General features: G+C 53.8%; 2 protein-coding genes across 6 annotated transcripts in view; both read right to left on the bottom strand.

Moving 5' to 3' along the window:
- Positions 1–1252: 1252 nt before the first annotated feature.
- Positions 1253–4929, bottom strand: LOC309864961 (allatostatin-A receptor-like). The gene is made up of 2 exons (XM_082730966.1): positions 4780–4929; positions 1253–2657 (listed from the first exon to the last, which is right to left on the bottom strand). The coding sequence occupies exon 2, from the start codon at positions 2646–2648 to the stop codon at positions 1638–1640; it is 1011 nt and encodes a 336-aa protein (XP_082587092.1). The 5' UTR covers positions 2649–2657; positions 4780–4929; the 3' UTR covers positions 1253–1637.
- A 1464-nt stretch (positions 4930–6393) lies between these two features.
- The window catches only part of RAB44 (RAB44, member RAS oncogene family), a 32283-nt gene continuing 16187 nt past the window's right edge, over positions 6394–22489 (bottom strand). For 2 of the 5 annotated variants that reach the window (XM_082730961.1, XM_082730965.1), the window contains 10 exons: positions 21474–21620; positions 20720–20810; positions 20280–20375; positions 18219–18433; positions 16240–17693; positions 12766–12847; positions 11378–11492; positions 10161–10262; positions 8563–8639; positions 6394–7030 (listed from right to left, as the gene is read on the bottom strand). In XM_082730961.1, the coding sequence (XP_082587087.1) occupies positions 6940–7030; positions 8563–8639; positions 10161–10262; positions 11378–11492; positions 12766–12847; positions 16240–17693; positions 18219–18433; positions 20280–20375; positions 20720–20810; positions 21474–21620 (2470 nt within the window). In that variant the 3' untranslated portion in view covers positions 6394–6939. The remainder of the gene's footprint in view (positions 7031–8562; positions 8640–10160; positions 10263–11377; positions 11493–12765; positions 12848–16239; positions 17694–18218; positions 18434–20279; positions 20376–20719; positions 20811–21473; positions 21621–22489) is intronic. The other 3 variants (XM_082730962.1, XM_082730963.1, XM_082730964.1) reach the window with 3 other exon arrangements.

The following is a 22489-nucleotide window of genomic DNA, read 5'->3' as shown; positions in this document are numbered from 1 at the left end:
CCTTCAGAGCCCAGGATTGTGGGGAAAGGGGACTTCCTCCTCTGGGCAAGCTCATGGTCAGATTAGCCCTCCAGCCAGCCATTTCCAATCTGCGCTTCACAAGAAATCTGGGACCAATTATACCAAAGTTTGGGACTTATTTACTTCTTATGATTTTATAGTAAATTAGAGCTGATTCATGGCTGTCCCTATAATTAGCTACCCCACTGACTTGCATTCCAATATGCTTTGAGTAAGAACCGGGTGGGGTCATAGCTCCGAAGGAGGGAGTTCCCAGAACCAGTGACCCATTTTGCCTCACCTTGGGTGCCTATGAGAAAGCGTCAAGAGGAGATGCCCACCGGGCAGGGGAATCAAGTCTCAGAGCCACCACCCCAGGGAGCTAAGGTCATCTGTACTGTGCTTAACACTGTAGCTTCCCTCCTGGGTTATTTCTCAAGGTGTGTTCCACAGAACGCTGGTTCTCTCACATGGATTTTGAGGACCTGCCTACTCTGAGCCCCTCTCAGAGAATCCCAGTGACCTTTGAGGTATTCAAGGCTCTGATAAGTCCTGCAGCAAAGAGACCCGTTTAAGTTGGTTTAACCCAGTGTTTCTAAAGCCTTTTGACCATAGAGACAGATTGTGTGTGTGTGTGTTTAGCCGTAACACTATTACCAAGCAGAACATGTTGTCTTGGGACTTTAAGTAGAGACAATTCCCCTGGTTACCAAACTAACACAGATTCTGAGACCTGCTTCCAGGAGGCCAGAGGGAGGTCCTGGAGTTTGGGAACTTCTCAGAGGAGATAGGGTAGGAGAGGTGGAGACCTTCAGTAGCTCTGGGAAGAAGGAAGTGTGTGCCACACTGGGAAGAGAAATCGCAGAGAAGAAAGGAGGCATTCAGAAATTCATGGCTTCAAGGTTGACCTTGTATTCGCTTGTTGGGGTGAGAGGTGTGTGTGACCCAGCTGGGGGAGGGCAGGCAAAGAGGGGAGAGGTCCCTAACGGGCTCTCCTGGCCTTGGGGCCCCTACCCCAATAGCAGCTGTCTCTTCCCCTCACCCCATTTTTTCCCAGGCCTTCAGGATTAAGGACCCCAGGCTGTTATTCTCTGGGTCATTCCTATACCCACATCTCTGCCTTTGGAATCCCTTTACCGACCTCTTGTCCCCTCACCTCAAATGACCCTGAATTAATAAAAATAAAATGATAATGGTAATAGTAATGATGAAACCCATACGCGCTTACGAAGCACCAGGCCTTCTAAGCACATTATATGTTATGTTTGTCTTTATAACAATGCTATGAAGAAGGGTATGATCACTACCCCAGATGAGAGAAAAGAGTCAGAGAGAGGTGAAGGGACTTGTTCAAGATCATACAACTAGAAAGTGGTAGAGTCTACAGGGAGCTGAGTCCCAAGGCGGGACAGGAGCATCAATCCAGTCACCATTTCGGTTGCTGTGTCTCCTTGGCTGGGTCACCTGCCCTCTCTGGATCTCAGTCTCCCCGTTGGTAAAATGGAGGGGATAGGCTCTAGTGTCCCTAAGCGTCTTCCCACCCCTCTTGACTCTCAGCCCTCTCTCCCATCAGCCTATCTTCTCAGACCAGCACCCCTGCTCCCCCCACCCCGCCCCCCGGAATCCATAAGGCCTCCTCAGGCCCTGTCCTGGCCCAGCTGGATGCTCTCCAGCACCATACCGGCCCCGCCCATACCCTCAGGGTGGGTGGCGGCTGTGGGCCTGCAGAAGACATCCCTGAGCCCTGCCTGGAAGGGGCGGGAGAGGTAGAAGCAAAGAATGGGGCTCACGGCACAATTGGAGTAGGCCAGGATAGTGCAGAGGCTGGATGCCACAAAAGCCGCTGGCGTGACAGGCAGGCCACCCACAGCTGCCACATAGCCCAGCACGGAGCAGGGCCCCCACATCAGCACAAAGGCCCCCAGCACCACCAGGATGAATGCTGTGTTCTCCCTGTGCTCCTGGATGCTCTCCCCACTGGGGCCACGAGGCTGTGTCCGCATGAGCCAGCCCACATGGCTGAAAGAGCAGCCCAGCCCCCCCACACAAGGCAGGAAGGCCAGGGCTCCCAGCAGGGTGAAGTAACAGGAGGTCCCTGCAGGGCTCAGGAGCAGGAGGCAGGCCCGGGTCCCCACTGCCCCCTCCTCCACCACCACTCTCTGGAACAGCCAGTTGGGCAACGAGGCGGTGACGCCCAGGACCCACATGGCCCCACAGAGAAGCAGGCGGGTGCCTCGGCCAGCGGAGAGGGCCACTTCAGGCCGGGCCACAGCCACGTGGCGCAGAAAAGCCGTGGCCACCATGCTGTAGAAGGTACAGAACATGGTAGCATTGTTGGTGGCCTGGCTGGCAGTGCAGATGACAGGGCCCAGCCACCAGTCGCGCCGCAGGAAGCTCAGCAGCAGCACGGGCACCACGTAGACCACGAAGAGCAGGTCGGACAGTGTGACGTTCACCATGAGGCTGTTGGTCAGGGCGCGGAGCGGCCGGGAGGTGCCTGAGTCCCGGCCTGCCACGAGCAGCATCAGTCCATTGGCCGGCAGCCCCACCAGCAGGATGAGGCCGCACAGCCCGGCGAAGAGGAGTCGGAGCCATCGCTCGGGTGTGGCTGTGAGTCCGGTGGCCGTGAACGTGGAGTTGGGCTCCATTCCCCTGCCCTGGACACACAAGGACAGTGTCGAAAACCAGCCTGAGGGCCACCTTCCTCTTTCCCTGTAGAGCACCTTCCCCTTTCACAGCCCCCTACATCCAGTGGGGGCCCTTGCCCGGAATTAGTCCCCTGAGACCTCATGACGCCCGACCCGACGGGCTCCGTCAGGGCCCCAGGTTCAAATCCTGACTCTGCTACTTTGTAGCTCTGTGACTTTGGGAAAAGTTACCCAGTTTCCCTACCTCAGTTTCCTCAACCATCAAGAAGGAAGGAAATCAAGGAAAACAGATGTCAACAGTCACTGCTACAAAATCGTGAGGTTCAGGTTTTCATTTTCCTCTTTGTAATTATTTCTACAGTTTCTGCAGGGGGTACAAATTGAATTTGGGGTGTGTGAATCCATGTATGTGTGCACACACACACACATATTTTTTTAGATTTTATTTATTTATTTAGAGAGTTGGGGGAGGGGCAGAGGCAGAGAAGCTGACTCCCTGCTGAGCACAGAGCCCCACACGGGCTCAGTCTCAATGTGGAGATCATAACCTGAGCCGAAATCCAGAGTCAGACGCTCAACTGACTGAGCCGCCCACGTGCCGCTATATATATGTGTGTGTGTGTGTATGTGTATTTTTTTTAACAAAACCTTGCCTGCCAATGAAATAGGCAGATATTAGAGGTTCAAGCAAGAAGTAGATATGCAGGGGCTTTGAGATGGCATGCAGCCCCCTCCCAGGGGTTCCCAAGCTTGTCTGCACAGTGGGATTACCTGGGGAGTTTCAAAAATCCTGATCCACAAGTCCCACCCCAGGGACGGGATTTAGCTGGTCTGGGCTTTGGCATTTTTGAAAGATCCCAGAGGACTGTCCAGGGCAGACCAGCTTGGAACAGACTGCCCTCTGTGGTTGTGCTGTGCTGGTTACCTTGCAGGGTTGGGGGAAGCGATGCACCCCACCTTCCTCCTCACCCCCACTTCATCCTACATGCTGAGGACCTGGGGAGACCCCGATTAAGAGGAGTCAGGGTGGGAAATGGGATCTAGACATTCCAGAGTCAGCCGAGGGACCAGCGTCTCCACCTGCCACCCCACAGAACGGGACCAGAGTCCCTAGCTTTCTTGGGATGAGACTTGCCCATTGACTCAATAATTAAATATTTCCGAGTATTTACCCTGAACCAGCAGCAAGCACAACAGCCCTGTGGAGTCCTGATTCTAGTCCCCATTCTCTTTTCTCTTATGCTGAAGAAGGGGAGTCTGGAGAGACCCCTGTCTAGCTGGCTTGGAGCCTAGGCTGGGAGGTCCACAGATGCCCTCCTGCAGAGCCCCACCTGGAGGAGACTTGCTTGGTCTCTGGGGTCCCAGGGCAGCAACTTGGCTGAGGACAGCTGAGAAGAGACAGGAGAAAGCTAGGGCAAATTCTGCCACTACTACCTCTCGGGCTCTCCAGCACCTTCCAGGGACTGCAGGGGACGGAGGAACCAAGGGACCAGCCCCAAACCTTAACTGCCCTGGATAAATGCTACAATCATGTCCTTCTCTCAGCATGTGTAACTCTTTTTTGTTTTTGTTTTTGTTTTTCTTCCACCTGGCCCTGCCTGCCGATGACACCATAGAAGGGAGTGGAGGGAAAGAAAGGATCCAGGACCTGGTCCCTGCACCACCTAAGCATCCATACCGTCCTGTAAAAAGCCCCCTAACTTGGTGGTGAAGCTTGTGGCGGCTGGAGCCTGGGTTCAAAGCCCCTCCACACCACTTGCTAGCTGTGTTGACTGTGGACAAGCGACTTATCCTCTGTGCCTCCTTTTCCTCATCTGTAAAGTGGGGATAAACAAGCCCCATCTCACAGGGTTGATGCGAGGATTAAATCGTACACGTTAGGTGCTCGGAGTATTGCCTGACGTGAAGTAAGTGCTTTGTAAATGAGGGCTGTTCTGCTCCTGCCCATCCTCGGCTCCAAAAGCTCTCTTGCCCAACACCTCTGTCCAGGCTCCATTCTGTCCACCTTGCCCTCCCCTTCTCCCTCCACATCTTGAGCCCCATCAGCCCAGTCCCACCCTCCTTTTCTCAATCAGCCTCAAGCTAAGGTGTGACCAGAGCCCCCCTTGGCAGACATGCCCTGAGAACTCACCACTTGTCTGGAAGTTCACTCTGAAGTCCACCTTGAGTCCCTCCTGCTGCTCTCCTCACGGGCCTCGCACTCCTTGGAGGTTCCGGCCCCTGCTTGCTGACTCCTGCTTGCTGGGCCCCTCCACACCTCTGCTCTGCACAGAAGCTGGATCTTGCCAGAGAAAGTCGAGAGATGGTTCCGGGCAAGTGTTTGGTCCCTTCTCGCACCCCACTTCTAAGGAACCTGAGCTGGCTGCCCACAGCTGGGGCACAGCTGAGATGGGGAGGAGGGCAGGCCTGAGGGCCACTTCTGTACCAGGTCCCCCTGAAGGCCAGGGGCTCTATCCTCTTTTCTGGTTCCCCCAGGAATCACACCCTGCTTACCTGCCTCATTAACTCACTGGCCTACAGGACAGAGATGTTGGAGCCTGCCAGGTCCCTAGGCCCCAGAGACAGCCATTAGCAACAGCAGAACCTGTCCTCCTCCCTCACCAGTGGCCAGGCGTCACTCACTCCAGCCCACCTCTCCCTGTCTATCTTAGAACCTATGATAGCCTAGAAACTGCTCAGAGCAGGGGGAAGCTTGTGGGCTGACGGAGAGGATCCGGAAAGGGAGAAGATATTGGGGGTAAGAAAGAATCGGTGAGGGAGGCCAGTAAGAGAACTCGCTAGATCAGGAAATCATCCTGCATGTTGACTAGAGGCTGAATGGGGTCCATTAGGGCATCTGATCCAACCTCTGGTCGCTTCTGTTGTCTGAACCTTTTCTACCTTGCCTCTTGCCAAAGTGTCCCCCGACTTCCCCTTGTATGCCTCTAATGACAAAGAGCTCACTGCTGCAGAGACATTCCTTTTGGAACTGTGCAGAGGGGATGGGGTGCAGATTGGAGACTGATTAAGCCAGGGGAAGCCTCTGTCTTCTGCCTCCTGCCCTTTCTCTCTCCTGCAGTCTCTCGCTCTGTACCACTTTCTCTTGAACTCTCTCTGCTTGTCTCTGTGAAAGTGGGGTGTCCTCTGATTCCCCAGTGCTGAATGATTGATTACAAAGTAATCAGCACAAGCTCAGCCTTTTGCACGCACCAGACTGCAGGCGCTGGCGAGCGTCATTGTGGTTAACAGTAAGATGACAGTGGCAGTGGCACTGGCAGTGACAGTGGCAGCAAACATGACAGAAGATAGTCCAACTCTGAGGGACCATCACCCTAAGGCTCTCAAAGCAGGCTCCTTAAGGGCACTGAGGACCCCATCCCAGCTTATCAAGGGCAGCCACCTTCCGGGAGATGAATGGCAGGCAGTTCTGGGAACTTCAACAAAAGCTCTGAAGAGGAGCCCCAAAGTGATCTGAACCTAGTTTCCCTGCTTCTCCCCCGGCCACCCCAGCCACCCTTTTGGCTGCACCTCTGGGCAGAGGGCTGCACCAGGTGACATTGTGGCATTGGAGCAGGGGGTGGGATCCCCAAATATGACCCCTTAGAGGCAGGTCTTAGGGAAAGGGAGTGGGGTCGGGGCTCAGAGAGACAGGGGAAATGGGGCCTTTAGGGGGCCATCAGAACACCGTTCTTCCCCAGGAATCGGATTCTGCTCGGAAGAACCTTGATGCTTGCAAACAGGTGGTGAGTGAGACAAGGTTCACAAGTTTCGGCAGGCACAGAAGAGTGGGGCCTCTTTAATAAAGTGTTTTGTAATTAACAGGTTGTAGCAATTAGTAATCAGCACCAAAGCAAGCTCCTCTAGAAGATTCTTTCCCTCCCCTTGACGTTTATTTTTATTTCGCATTCTATAAGGAATACCTAGGCACTGCAGAAGATCTAGAAATACAAATACATATCAGAAGGGTAATGACACCCCCACACATTCACCCTATAATTTTCCCCCACAGAGATGTGTGGCCAATGATATGGTGTGTTTGCCTTAATTCATTTTTCTTGACTTTACCATTCTTTCGAGAGTTTTAAGCACTACTGCCATGACCCAGCACCCCCTCAAATCCTTCTTCAGAGCGCAAAGGGCAGAGTTAGTGCAGTCCCTGCCCTGGGATCCAAGTCTTGACCTGATGGGGGATTCCCTGAACTTCCAAGCTGGCCATCTCTGTCACTGCTGCATCCAGGTAAGGTGGGACAGGATCTGGGGAGCAAGAATGGGGGGGGTGGTCATCTCCCCCACCTATGGCTGGGCCGGAGGGTCAGAAGCAGCAGCCAGCTCTCTTCTTTGGCCTTTTGGGGGTCACCTCCACAAGGGAGTCCTTCAGGCGGTCTTCCTGCATCTTGAGTGACCTGTATGGAGACACCACACATCAATCCTCTGTTTCACCTTGAGGGGCAGCAGGGAGGGGCCCGTGGGTGCAGCTGGGGGACCGGGGGATTGCCCCCCAAGCTTCCTCTCTTCCCACTTGCCCTGCTCCTGTGCTGCATCCCACACAGCACTCGAAAAACAGGGCCACAGAGACTTTGGCCTGTCACTTTCCTAGCCTTCTTTCCAGCCTCCTGTGTGCCGGCCATTGTGCAAGGGACTCTGAATAGGACAATAAGGCCAGCAATGTCCTTGCCTTGGGAGGTGAGGCGACAGAGAGAGAAGGGGCCATCAGAACCTAGGAATAAAGAAGCACACACAGGGACGTGTCCTCGAAGTTTCTCAAAGGATTTAGGGAGGAAGGAGACAGTGTCAGAGCTGAGACCAAGCATTGGATAGGGGTTCGCTAGCAGAAAAGGGGGGGTGCATTCCTGGCTGAGGGCAAAGGTTCAGTGAGAAAGAGAGAGAGCTTGGAGGCTGGGTAAATAAAAGACGCTCATTCATTCATTCATGATAGATTTACTGAGTGTGGGCCACTGTGCAGAATCACAAAGCCTAAAGAAAGAAGAAAGAAGCCTTGAGGCTATAGGGGTTCAGGGCCCTGGGGGCCTGGAAGCCTCATTCAGGAACTTTGGCTTTTGTCCTAAAGCAAAGGGAAACTGTCCAGCAGTTGTCCATCAGAGGCTATCCAGTGATCAGGTGAGCGGTTTCCCAGACTCACCCTTGCTGCTTTGTCAGAGAAGGGGCTTCCAGATCATCTAACCTAGGGTCCCTTCCACCTTACTCATTTCCATCTTTTATTGGGCTCCCAGTATGTGCCAGGCCCTGGGTGTGGAGGGAGAGGGCTGGACAAAACAGACTCAGCCCAGCCCTCCTAGAGCCACAGCCCCCAGCAGGCGGCAGACAGCAACCAGAAACCAGACAGCTGCATGTATAATTACAATTTGTCCAGAGGGGCTTTGAAGGACACAAACAGGGGACGAGGATCCAGAAAAATGGTGGGTCGGAGAGTGGCCAGGGAGGGCCCCTCCGAGGGGCTGAAGCTGAGTGAGTGAGTGTGCATGTCACAAACGACCCGACCTCCAACCATGAGGGCCATTTCCCAGCATTTGGTTTTATTCTAAATCTGGTGGAAACTGGGACGCCTGGCTGGCTCAGTCGGAAGGGCCATGACTGGCGATCTTGGGGTCATGAGTGCGAGCCCTGCATTGGGTATAGAGACCACTTAAGTAAATAAATAAAAATAAAAACTTCTTAAAAAAATTAATAAATCTAGTGGAAGTTACGAGAAGGTAGAGAGCAGATGAGAAAGCCGAGTGACGCTTTCAGGAGGTGATACTGTCCTTGGGACGGTAGAGCTCCACTCAGACTCTCCCCACAGTGCTCTCTCTCCTTCCCCAGAGGGTGAGCCCTGTGGCTTCAAGGCGCTTCCTCAGAGCAGGCCTTCCCTTCCCACAGGAGGGCTCTGGAGGCTGCCCAGGGGACTCTGGGTGGGGAGCAGTGGGGTGGCACTCACCGGGCCAGGTTCACCACGGGCTCCAGGATGTTGTGACCCAAGGCGGCGCTACACTCACTGAAGGAGACCCCCAGCTCCTGCAGACAGACAGATGTGTGGGAGCCCACTGAGCGTCCCAGCGGCAGCCCCTCCCACCCCCCAGCCATCAGACGGAGCCCCACCCAATGCGCCCCTCCCCCGCTCCGGCGCCCCACCCCACCCCCAGCCTGGCTGGCCACCTGTCAAACATGCCACCCCAGAGACTTTCCACAGCCTCCTCTCAGAATGACGGTGGAAAACCTGTGTCTCGACTTGGAGAAATGTCCCTGGGGACATTTTAAACTATTAGTTTTTTTGTTTGTTTTTTAATTTCGAAAATACTCAACTCGGCGGGGGGGACGTAATATTGGAACATAGAGCATTCAGAAAGTGTTAAGAGCAAAATATAAACCCCTCCTGTTAGCGTTTGATATGTATTTCCATTCTGTTTTACAGAACCCATTTCCTGGGGGTGAGTGGGCTCCAGGTCATCGTGCTGTTGGATTAAAGTCCAGGAACCAGGAACCTGGGGCTCAGGCAGTCCCCGGTTGGACATCAGCGACCTCGCGGGGTTCAACCCCACCTAAGCCTGGACTTGCAGCTGCTCTTCTGACTTCACGTTTCATTGTAAGCATTTCCTCCACGCCCTCAGATATTTTTCCAGGACAGGATTCTTGATGGCAAATCCAGCCTCTCACATGAACCTCCACAGCTTAACCACCAACTGCTGCCAAATGTTTGTTATAAATAATACTGTAAAGAACATCCTTCTGGAAACATGCTTGATTATACATTATACGCAGGTATCCATTATGCTGTTCTTTTAGGGATTATTACTTCTGATTCTTTTCTTAGGATAAATTGCTAGAGGAGGAATTACTGTGTCAAAGAGATGAGCCACTACATTTAAGGGGGGAAAAAATCCCACTAACCAAGGAGCCACGATGATGAGAAAGGAGAGGAGAAGAAGCAAGATACACAGTATGGAAATGCCAAGAGGGGTTGTGGCAGAGGGGTGGGGTAAGGGCTGGGTTCTTTTTTCCTTCCTTATTATTCTCCAGAGTTTCTGGAATGTGGTCAACTTCTATTCATAAATAAATAGTATTCACTGTCTGCCCCAGTGGATGGGGCAGCCCCACTGGTGGGGCTTTTGATGCAATCTTGTCAGGGAAGAATTTGGGTCCCAAGATAGAATAAATTAGAAGGAAGGTGATGTTAATTAGAGACCGGAGAGAAAATGAAGATTTGATTGGGATTTTTAAGTGAAGCTTTTAAAACCTTTTTTTACTCTGAAGATATTTTTATATAGGTCAGAATGTTGTGTGGGGATCTGCTAATTCAATGTGAGGTCAATGTCATGCCCGCCAGGAGAGCCTCATGTTTGGGTTTGAGATCAGGGAAGAGTGGGAGGCGGAGGTGGCCAGGCTGCTGTCCACTCTGACCTGGCCTTTGGCAGGGAGGGGCAGGAATGGAGAGTGGATCCTTCTCAGTTGCCCAGGCGAGGGGAACCTATTCACTACACTCCAGGGAGAGGTCTGCCCAGTTCAGGCTGGGTGGGGGGCTGATGTCCAGGTGCTCACCTGGGCCAGTTGCTGTCCGGCCTCGATGGGCACCTGCCGCTCCTCCTCACAATCCGTCTTGTTTCCCAGGAGAAGGATAACCACCCCGTCGGGCCCTGATTCCTGCGTATAGAACATACGCCCTCAGCTACACATGTTGAAGGCCTGCTCTGCTATGCCAGGCCCTAGGCTGGATTTGGCCCTGCCCTCCAGGAAGCTGACAGGGTACACACCCCCTCCACCACCTTTCCGTGTCACACTCACTCCACACCCTTTCCCCACCCATGACTTTTTCCCTTCAAGCTACAGTAAGGCTGCCCCTCCTTTCTGCCTACAAACATGTCACCCATTTTCCAAGGCCAGCCTCAAAGGTACCTCTCCCAGGAAGCCTTCCAGGATTGTTCCTGCCCATGTTCCTCTCTTCCTGCCTGTACTGAACAGCCCAGTGCTTGATTACACAGGCTGGCTTGGCTTGTTTCCTAATTGTTTCATGGTAATGACAGTGACTATTACTACTAGCTTCTGTTTACTGAGTGCTTACTGTGTACCCAGTGTTGTTCTCAAGACAATTTTATCAGGTAATCCTAACAACTGTAGGAGAGAAGTTGGAAAATTGAAGTTCAGAGAAGTTAAGTCACTTGTCCAAGATGATAGAGCTGGGGCAGGGGAGTTGGGATTCAAACCTAGGTCCTGTCAGACCCAGAGCCCAGGCTCCTTGAGCAGTTTCTGCTTTTGCTCTCTTCAACTGGACTAGAACTTCCAGAGAGAAGACAACATGCCTTTCTTCATATCCCTCTGCTGTGCTAGTACATACTGCAGAATTTCAGTATATGTTATTGGATATTCAGTATATATATATCAATTAAGTACATGAGGGAAAGAACTAGAGATGTGCAGAAAGAGGAATTTTCACCTAGAGTGGTACTAGACTTACATTATCCCCAGGTGTTAAGAAGACATCACCAAGCTGCTGTATATAGGAAAGAAATGTTCAGAGGATAGAGCAAGTAGTTTGTTTTGGAGGCTGTACTTTGTGGTTGTGGTTTCTTCCTATGACTATGCTCCCAGCTTATCCTGCCACACATGCCCTCAGTAGGTCACATCACCCACATGTCTGTCATGTCATTTGTAATCCTGGGAAAAAAGGGGGCGAGGGCAAGGGTACAACTTCCTTCTTGACTCCACAAACCAGGGCCAAACCCAACAGCCGTCTGCAGGTAGCCAAGATGGCCGCTTACCCGGAGACATTCCAGCCAGTAGCGCACGTGGGCAAAGCTCTCCTGAGAGGTGATGTCGTACATGAGAACCACTCCATCTGCCTTGCGGAGCAGCTGCCGAGTCATGCTGTGGTACCTGCCCAGACAGTCTGCCTGAGGCTATGCCTGGTGGGTGGATCCCTAGCCCTAGGGCCTCAGCTACTTCATCTGCAAAGTGGGAGGCTTAACCCTTCCTGCCTCTAATTGCTGCCCACGTAGAGTGTGCAGACGTTTTCCTTCTTGCAGTATGATTGTTGAATAGGTAACTGTTCTCATGGCTTGAATTTCAAAAGGTACCCAAGAGTACCCAGTGAAAATTCTGGCATCCCTCTCCCCCAACCCCACCCCCGCTATCCCCACCACTCAGTCCCCCCTCCCCAGAGGCAGCTGAGTGATACCAGTTTGCAGAGGAAATTTATGAATATACATAAATGTACGTATGCGTCCGTGCACACCATATACATATACACATCCACACACAGACCCTTTTCTCCCGTTAAACACAAATACAGTGTAAAACACTCACTGTATCACTAATATTCAGTAATCTGCACTTTGCCTTTTCCAGTTAATAAAACGTCTTGGAGGGGCCCTTCGGTGGCTCAGTTGGTTAAGTGTCTGACTTCGGCTCAGGTCATGATACTGGAGTCCCAGGATCGAACCCCATGTGGGGCTCTGTGCTCAGCAGGGAGCCTGCTTCTACCTCTCCCTCTGCCCCTCCCCACTCATGCTTTCTCTCTCTCCCTTTCTCTCTTTCAAATAAATAAATAAAACCTTTCAAAAAAACCCAAAAACAAAGTGTCTTGGAGGGGTTTCCCTGTTGGTACATAGAGAGAGTCCACAGTCTGTCTTTGTGACTTCCTAATATTCTACGGATTGTGCAGCTAGATCCTGACTCGGCAGGTCTTCCCTGCCTCCTGTTTAGACTGTTCCTTGTGCTTCACAACATAAAACCACGCTACTGTGGCCATGTTCCTCTTACGGTCATGGATGAGTTCAGCAGAATGAATTTTTGGAAGTGGAAATGCTGGGTCAAAGAAAAGGTGCCTTGTAAATTATGACCACTACTGCCTAGCTATAAAGGGGCGGGCCAGTGTTTTGGAAGGATAGGAGATCAGGCAGTTGTCCCCTGAGGGCCACGTGGGGATGTTAGGCCATGGGGCCTCTGGCTCTCCTGCCCCCTTGGTCAGCCAGCTGGATCTCAACTCCCTGCTTCCTCCCTGAACTTCTCAGTCCTTAGGGGGTGGATGCCTTTTGGGCCCTTGGTTGTCTCTTGCCTATGCTGGAGTCTTCAAGATCAGGGCTGCTCTCTATCCCTCTGCGCCTCCGGCTCAGCCTGGGGACCCAGCAATGCGGATGGTCCCCGTTACCTTTCCTGGCCAGCTGTGTCCCAGAGCTGCAGCACGAAGCATTTGTTGTCCACCAGCAGAGTTTTGACCCGAAAATCCACTCCTAGGACACACAGAGGGGCATCAGGCCTGCTTCTAAGTTCTCAACCAGGACTTCCAGGCCAAACCTGCCCCAGGATGTACCCGTCCCCAACACCAGCCCCTCTGGCTGCTGGGCTTCCTTCCCCTTGGCTCTCCAAATCCCATCCATACTCAAGAGACCATATCCTCCAAGAGGTCTGTCCTGACCCCTAGCCTGTGGGGTTCACGGTCCCTGCAGTACTCCCATACCCTCACGGTCAGTGCCAATTCGAGGCACCTTGCTTTTTTTTTTTTTTTTTTTTTAACCTCTGTGAACATAGCTGTCTTCCCAACTGCACAGCAACGGTTATTCCTCAGGTCACTCTGGACAACCAGTGTGATTATTTTATCTTTATAAATGTCACTATTTTATTTTTATAATACTCCCTGTTTCATTCCTGATTATGGCTTGGGTCTTCCCCTTGCAACCAGGCAGCAGGGTAGAAACAGGCAGCCTGGGAGGGTGGGGAGAGCACTGGCTTCAGAGATGACCGATGGCGCTGGGAGCTGTCTACCCACTGCTGCTGTACCAGCTGTGTGACCTCAGGCAGGTTGCTTTACCTCTCTGAGTCTCCCCTCCTCATTCTCAAAGTGACAATATAAAAAAGACCAGGGTCATAAGTTCAAGCCCTACATTGGGGTAGAGCTTATTTCCAAATAAATAAAATAAATTTAAGAACTATCTATAAGAAAAAAAAAGAATAAAATAAAAAGAGCTACATTGCAGGGGAGGACTGAATGACCCATGTTTGAGGTTTGGCTTGGGGGCGGGTGCTCTGGAGGTGATCCTTTTATCATTATTCTCTTCTCCCTGAGCCACAGCCCTTCAAGGTTTACAGCCCCCCACCCTGCCGTGGTCATGCTTCCAGACCCTTCTCATCCCTGGAAATAGAAAGGTAATAGTGAAATCCCAGGGGGGGGTTAGAAGCTTTGGGGGTGCAACTTCCTGGCAACCCCCAAAGAATTTAGGCAGAATAGGGAGTGATGGAGGACTTCTTCTCCATCCCCACTCCGTTTCCTATGGGAGCCCTGAGGCAGCAGAGCCCATGGCAGACCCCAGAGCAGCTTGGGGGAACGGGGTGCCTCCTCATACCAGCCCTGAGCTATCAGAGACCTTTCTACCTGCTGCGGCCCCTAGCGGTGGTTGAAACCTTGCCCCAACCCCCATGCCCTCCACAGGAAGTGGCAGCGTGGGCACCTGACTTGGCAAAATGTGAAGCAAAAGTTTGCCTGTAGCATCCATTTCCCTTTATTGCCGTCTTTCCTGGACGTCTTAGGAAGCCCAGGGTCTGTAGGAACCAGAGATTATCTGACCCAGCCCCCTGCCCCATAATATCCAGCCTTGGCTTAACTCCTTACCATGTAGTGTATGAAGGACTCTAACAAGTACGCATCGCCTTTCCTAACTCTGCCATTACTCCCACTGCCATTACGGTCCCACCTCCCTGCCCACCCCCTCCCCAATCCAGCCACGTGGCCCCTGTGCTGTTCCCAAAACATGTTAGAACTTAACCACGCAAAGCGCTAAGAATATAACAGTCATCTCCTCCCCAAGGAATCTGCTAGCATACATGCGTACATGAGCTGCCCTTCGGAGACGGGCATGCTGAACTCAACACAGGCTAACTCTTCTGGGGTGAGGCATGTGCCCTGAAAGCAGGAGACTGTGGGTCTGAACTTTGCACCCCAGTGAGGGCAGGACCCTTAACCAGGTCCTCAATGATCTGTTTCCCTCATCAGTAGAATGGGGATATGGAAAAGCCTGGCCAAAAATGCACCTTCAGCTGTAACTCAGTTGTTTCTGGCTCTGGTCCTCCACGAAGCCCCATTCTCTAATGCCAGCAGGCTGGAGTTCTTATCTTCCGAGAGGGGGGGTGGGAATGGAGGCGGTGAGGCCAATTGTGGAAATGTTCTTCACTGGGGAAGCCAGAATCCACCCCATTAATAATGAAGCTCAATGGATGATAGCCACCAGGAGGTGCCAAACCGCAGCTGGCACCAGGACAGATGTGGCTCACCACCATCCTCACCACCACCACCCCCCCACAGCCCATCCTGGAGACGCCCAGCTGGTCAGCAGGGCAAGCAGGCTTGTCCCGTCTTTTTACAATTATACAACCTGTGTTTTTCTTGATTGAATTTTGTGGAACCTTCTTATCACATAATAATGGGGGCAGGTCAGTTATCTAAGGAGGGCTTTTGAAAGGAAGGAGGCTTGAAGATGCTTTGGTGCGCTGTAGGTGGTCAGTAACCAGGACCTTCAGTGATGCATAATGGTGGCCTTGCAGAGCCTGTGACCCTGCCCTACAGCAGACTAGGCCTGCTATGGGATCTCATTCCCCAGGACATTGAATTTTTAACTGGTTCCCCAGGTGAGGATTCTTAGAGAAAAATTGGAGAACCTATCTTGGAGCCTCTCTTGCATGAAGACAGTCATTTACCCACGGCTCTGGCCCTGGTCTCCAGTCGGCATATGCACCCTGAGGACACAAACACACGGATCCCCCAGACCTGTGCCTAAGCGAGCCCCTCTTCATTCCTGAGCTTGCATTTCTGAGGCTCTACACATTGCCAAGTGGTCACAGATCCCAACGTTTGTAGGGAGAGGAGTCTTTGTGTTTGGTGACATCTCACAGGCACAGGCCACTGAATTAGACACGATCAAATATTAACTTATAATAACAGCAATAAAAATAATATTTATTGAGCCGGTGCCACATGCCAGATACTATTCTAAAAGCTTGACATGTAGTAACTGACTTATCCTTACAATTATTCTAGGAAGCCAGTGCTCTTGTCCCTCTCATGCAGGTGAGGGTTTGGGAGCTCAGAGGGGTTAATAATCAGCCCAAGTTTATCCTACTAGTCAGGGGCAGAGATGGGATTTGAACTCAGGTATCTGTTTCTAACTCACCATACTCTAGAAATACATTCTGTGTAAGTTACTCAGCCTGCCCGAGGCAGCTTCCTGCCCCAGCCTGGTGGACAGGGCTGGGGAGCAGAGAGGGCTGAGGGGAATTGTGGACAAAGGCAAGTAACGTGGACCCTGTGGTGGCCTGCCCACAAGCCACGTGGGTGGGGACTTGCTTGTTTTTGCCAGCAACCGGCTCTGGCACCTAAATTGCAGGGTGCTTTGTTGATGGGGCACATTATAAGCTAATCAGATCAATGCAGCAAGCAAATTACCTATAATTAGAGATAATTAGTAAAATAGTAAGATTATGCCCATATAAAATAAAGTCTAATGCAGGGCCTATGGCCAGGACAGAATCCGCAGCTTCCCTGGGGGGAAATGGCTCTCTGTGGCCCCCCTTCCCCTCCTTGGCCCTGGGTCTCCCCTCCCTCCACAACCTCCCTTCCCAGGTGGGCTCTTACCCACGGTGGCAGTCAGCCCGGTGGCGAAAGAGTTCTGGTGCAACAGGTGCAGGAAGGATGTTTTGCCCACGTTTGAGTCTCCCAGGAAGATGACATGGAAGAGGTAATCAGGGTCGGCAGGAGTCTCACTGCCAGTGGCAGACCCTGGGGGTGAGGTTGGCGCAGCCTCCCTGGAGTCAGTTCCTGGGTCTGGAGGCCTGTTCTCCACCGTCGGCTGCGTGGACCGAAGGGAGCCTTGTTCTTCCGCACGAGCAATTGCAGGTGAGGCCATGGGTTGGGTTTCCAGTTCAGCCATGGTTGGGGGGCTCTGCGTGTGCTCCTGGGGTCCTGCTCCACCCCTAGGCTGAGCCTCTTCCTGGGGAGAGTCCCGGGGAGGTGGCTGTGTTCTACGAGCTTCTGCTTCAGCCTCAGCCCATGATATGTCATACTCGAGAGGAGTAGACCCATGATCTCGCTCGGAGAGTTCTGGATGCCCAGCTTTCAGACCATGGGCCTCACTTGATTCCTCTGGACAGAGGTCTGGCCCTCCTTGGCCCACTTGTTTCCTTTCTTCCACCCTGGGCTCTTCTAGATGCTTGTGAGAAAGTGCAGGCAGCCCATCTGGACCAGGGGCCTGGCCATGAGCTTCTCTTGGCGCCCCCTCCTGCATGCCAGGGCCCAGCTGGGCACACTCTGGTCCCTCTGCAGGAGGCTGACCTCCAGGCTCCAGATTCTGGGAGAGCCCAGCCACCCCTGGCATGAGGGCTCTGGCCCCTGGCAACCCCAGTCCTGGCTCAGAGCCGGGGCCGTGCGGGTCCTGACAGAGGGCCTCGCTCTGCCTGGGCAACTTGTCTGGGACAGGCTCAGACCCAGGGGTCTTGTCATCTGGGTGTGAGGCCTGGAGCTGTTCTCTGGACCCAGGTGGGGCCTGGGGATGGGGGGAGGTCACCTGGGGAGGGGGTGCATCCTCCAAAGGAACAAGCACTTTGAGGGCAGCTGCCACCAGGCTCCCTGACTCACTAGTTGGGGCCCCTGGGAAGCTCCAGTGGGAGGGGGCCTCGGGGCCAGGTCCTGACTCCTCCTCAGGTTCCAGGCTCTGAGGCTGGACAGGTTGCCCTGGGCTGTTCTCCTGCCCATCCTGGCCCACTCCTTTGCCTTCCTCAGCCCTGGGGGGCATCCCAGTGGGGCTCCTTGGAGCACTGTCCCGATCTGAAGGTGCCTCCTGACCAAGCAGCAAAGCGTGTGGCTCTGAGATGGAGATCTGCCTGACTACTCGGGGTGTCTGGGGGCCTGAGGGCGTCCTCGGGGTTGGAGGCGGGCTCCAGGAGAGCTGCAAGGCTCTGTGCGCGGAGGTGTTGAAGTCTTTCAGGAGCTGGTCCCAGTTATCCCCTTCCCCAAACAGTCTGGGCAGGGGAGCCTCTTCAGAGGAGACTGCCTGGACGTCTGGAGCCTTCTCGTCTCCTGTTCTGGGGACACTAGGAAGGGTTTAGGAAGTGAAGGGTTTAGGAATTTCTCCCCATCGATAACACCCCACAGCTGACCCCATCCCCCCAGTCTCTGCTCGGGCAGTCCTTTTCACCCCACATGCACCCCCATTCCTCCCCCTTCATCTTTCAGGACCTATATGAAGCTTCACCTCCTCCAGGAAGACTTCCCTGACCATTCTGGTTCATCCCACTCCTCTGAGCTGTAACAGGTAGAGTGAGGGCCTGCCTGGGATCCGTTGCTATACTAGCCCCTGTACATGTGCACGCGCTTGTGTGTGTGTGTCTGTGTATGTGTATGTTTGAATCCCAAATGTATGACCTTGGGCACATGACGACCTTTCCCCCCTCTCTGTGCCTTAGTTTCCTTGTCTGAGAAGTGGCCCTGAGCATGTCAGCCTAGCAGGATTGTAGTGAGGTTTAAGGAGGGAAACTCTAGGTGTGTTCTGGGTCCAGACCAGAGCCTCAGAGAACTCAAAGCCTCCCTCCTCCCTTTTGGGAAGCCCTGGTCCCCACCTGAGTCCAGGGGTGGCAGTTCCTTGCCTTGGTTCCTCCTCCACCTGCCAGTACGCATGGCCCCTGGTGGCACTCAAATGGCCCCTGGTCACCCGCAGCTGTCCCTGCACCTCCTCCAGCCGTCCAGCAAGGTCTCGCTCAGCCTCCCGCAGCTGCTGGTTCTCTGAGCTGGCCTCCCGGTGGGTGTTGCTGAGGCGGTTCAGCTGGGCCTCCAGCTGAGGGAGAGGGGAGCATGAGGGGGAGGGAAGCCCAGATGTCTTCCAGGGCAACCAGCCCCCGAAGGCCACCATGGGGCCTCAACTCCAGGCTCCTGGAGTCCTAGCTTCAACAAAGCATTGTGGTGGGGGGGGGGGTACCCATCTGGGAGAAATATTTGAATGGAAGGAACTGAGTCAGACACACAGACAGCCAGCCCCACAAGGGCCCCACAGGTAGATGGGATCACACCCTCCTCTGCTCAGAGCTCTGCAAAGAGGGCTCGTCTCGGAACCCCATCTGGTCCACAGGCACAGGACTCGGAGACAGAGCATGGCTTGAACACTCAGAAGGGAAAGTAAAGCCTCACAGTGGCATCCAGTGCCCTGTTCAGTCCTTCACACCCCAGGAGGTGTCTCTGCCCTCCTCTCCCACTCCTCTCCTCCCACTCCGTCTTCTCCAGCCCACGAGTCTCCTCGTTGCTTCTGGAACTTTCATGGCACACCCCCACCTCAGGGCCTTTGCACTCACTGTTCTCTATGCCTGGACTGCCCTTCCCCAGGTATCACATAGCCCACCCCTCATCTCCTTCAGGCCTTTACTTCAATATCAGCAACTCAGTGAGGCCTTCTTGGATTCCCCTGTCAAAACCCTCTACCCCCTGCCCTGCTTCCCTTCACTCTCCTTAGCATCTTCACTCGCCAGCATGTTCTAGATTTTACTCACTTACTTTGTTTATCATCCATCTTCCTGACTAAGTCTATAACTCTGTGGGCCAGGGTTTGTGTCATGTTCCTCAGGACCTAGAAAAGTGCCAGGCACTAGTAGGCGCACTATTCATAATCACTGGGCGAAGGAATGAATAACTTCAGGAGAGAGGCTTCACGTCTGTGGGGACCGAACAAAATGGCCCCATGTAGAAAGTCCAGTCTCCTCCCTTGGTTGATGGGGCCAGCCTCCATTTCTGAGGAGAAGCTGTGGCATAGGCATCTGGAAATCAGCCCATGATGGGAAGCTGTGACCTGCTGGCAGAGCCTGGCAAGGCAATGGTAGAAAAGGCTCTGGGCACCTTGTCCAGTGCTAAAGGAAAGCTGATTGACTTGGTCCCATCAGATGGTGATTTTACTAAAGTCAGTGGTCTGGGAGTTGAGAAAGGAAGAAGGAAGAGATGGTGGGGCAGGTCTCAGATGCAAAGACTTAGCCACAATGCCAACTGGCAGTGACTATGGGCTACAAGATCTGGGGTTTCGGGACAATAGGGAGCTAGGTCGAATTCAGAGACAGTACAAATTGTGATGCATAAAGCACCTACTGTGTGCCAGGTGCTGTGCTAGGCCCTCACACAGGGTATCTCTAGTCGTCCCAGCAGCCTTCTAGGGCAAGGGTTCTGATATCCAATTCTCTGATGAGGAAACCAAGGCTCAGAGACCTTAAAAACCTGCCCCAGGTCACTCAGTTGACATTGGAGACAAGAGTTGACCACCACCTTCACCGTAAGCCTCTCCGACCCTAGAACCTCACGTTGGCCCAGTGCCTTTCTGTTTCCAAGTGCTTTTCCTTTTATTAGCTATTTGACACAACTAGCCTAGGAGAGGCTGTAGATGTAGCTCATCCCATTTTACAGATAAAGAAACTAAGGCCAAGATGAGCCAAGTTATTGCCTCAGATCTGCATGGCTCTTAATTGGAACAGCAGGGATTTGAACCTGGGCCTTTCCAGTGGCTCCTCTGCACTACCTCGCCTCATCTCAGAGAAGGGGGCTACTCTCCTATGGGAGTCCAACCGCTCCCCTCAGAATTCTCAGAAGATGGGTGTCAGACTGTGACTCCTCAGAGACTGGACTCCCAGGCGAGCGCTGTCACTCACCTCCCTCTGGCCTTCCGTCAGCCGTTGAAATTCACGCTCCTTGGCCTCCAAGACCTCCTGCATCTGAGAGCTGATGGCCAGGCCCCGGGAGTCGCTCTGGGGAGCAGAGAGGTTTCAGCCCCCGCGCTGCTGCTTCTGAGTCCCAGCAGAGCCAAGCCAGCCCGCCCCACACTCCACCTCCACCCAGGCCTGGGGTCTGGGGTCTGGGGTCCGGGATGTCCTGGCAAGGCCGGATCTCAGGACCACTTCCCTGGTGCAGGCCAAGATGTGGCAACACAGTGGTGGCCTAGAGAGTGAGACCTGGCCCAGCTGGTTGGTGGGGAGACAACCCACTCCCAGCAGCCTCCTGCTGCCCCACACTGGCCAGTGTCCAGCCCCACTACTCAGCCAACAGAGGAGCCCAGGGCAAGGGTAGGATTGGGCTGCTGGTGGGGGGTCACCTCAGCCTGCAGCTGCTGCTGCTCCCGGTGGATCTGCTGTTCCATCTCCTCATAGAGCTGCTGGACCTCTCGATGGTGGTCAGAGTCCCGCCTGGAAGGGGTGGGAGTGGAGGGGCCGGGTGGCCGTTGAGCACCTGGGGACCCTGCTGCTGGCAGGGGTGATTTGGGCTGGGGTTTGGGGTCAATCCCGCTGCTCAACTCACTCTGCCAATGGTCACCCTGCCACCCTGAGAACGGTTATCCCAATAGCAGCCCCTGACTCATACCCCCTTGACATTGGTCATCAGGATCCCACTATGCTGACTCCTGTAACCATCACCAAGACATTTGTTCCCCTGGCCCCTGTCACATGGTCCCCTTTGCCCCATCACTCTGTCCCTACTTCCCACTGTCTCCATCCCCACCCCCTAAAACAGACTCTCCCCCATGGGGCAATGCTCTGTCCACGCCCACCCCAGGGTCACCAGGTGTAATCTACATGAGCAGTGCCCCCTGGGGTGGGTGCCTTGTGTGGAGATACACTTGCCATTCCCACTGCCACTCAAGGCCCGGCTCTGTCCTCCTCCACAGGTCTCCTAAGCCATCCCTCCTTCCAGCTCAGCCCTGCCAACCAGCTCCCCAGGTCTGCCTCGGACTCCTGGGCTCCAGACTTCTGGAGCTGAGGGAATCCCATTCATGCTCAGCTAAAAGGGGAAACAGCACATACTCCATGCCAGGCATCAGGTGCCCCCGCTCCTGGCCCAGCCCCACTCACTTCTTTAGGGTCAGCTCCAGAAACTCCTTGTCAGCCCGTGCCTCCTGCAGGCGGCTGCTCATCCTGGCCAGAAAACCCTCCAGGTTGCCTGCCAGCTGGGGCTCCTCCTGCCGCAGCTTCCTCCACAGCTGCCAGAGCTCCTTCTGCCTGGGGAAGGGGGACAGCCAGACCCGAGGTATGAGGTGGGCCCCGGAAGTGGGGTAGAGAGACCTTCTCCACTTTCATGGCAACACTTTGAGAGACATGGGCACCTGGGCCACAAAAATCTGTTTATACTCTGCAAGGTGCAGCTTGAGCGGCCACCTCCTCTAGGAACCTTTCCCAGATGTACCCTCTCCCTTCTTGAACCCCCACAGCACTTTGTTGCTCCGTGATGTGGTGATGAATTATGCCAGGAGGAGGGGTAAAGATTGGGAGCCTGAGCCCAGGATTGCCACTGGCCTTCTCTCTTCTCCCACTCTGCAGCTGTGTGACTTCTGGCAACTCCCATACCCTCTCTGGGCTTCTTTGTACAGTGGGGAGGCGGTCACCTGCCGGGTGAGGTAAGTTCGCTTGAGAATGAGTTGACAGTCCCAGCCTGGGATCTGGCACAAGGCTGACTTTCAATTACTATTGCTTTCACCTGGATTTAATTAAGTCATGAAGACAGATGCCAGAGGGCTGAGCCAGGGCTAAGCTGCCAAGTGGGTAAATGACTCCCCACCACACCTGTCCCTCCAGCCTGTCCCCTCAGTCCTAGCAGGCGTGTCCTACAACAAACACCAGGCTCCACCCTTTGAGAGCTTGTCCCCGCAGAGCCTGTAGGTACACAGGCAAGGGTGAGTCCCTTGGTGGCTCTAAGAGACCCAGGGGGGCCTGGGGGGTATGGGAGGAGAGGCAGAGCTCCCCCTTCTCTGGGCATGAGTGAACCCCACGAGCCCAGAGCCTGAGACAGCTTGGAGGAAATGTCCTCCGCTCCTCCAAACCTGCCCAACCCAGGGCATTGCTCTACCTGAATCACTCCATCTTTTTTGGTT

This window comes from Mustela nivalis (genome assembly GCF_964662115.1).
Source record: "Mustela nivalis genome assembly, chromosome: 5".
Taxonomy (NCBI): Eukaryota; Metazoa; Chordata; class Mammalia; order Carnivora; family Mustelidae; genus Mustela; species Mustela nivalis.
This window is presented reverse-complemented; position numbering and strand designations above follow the sequence as displayed.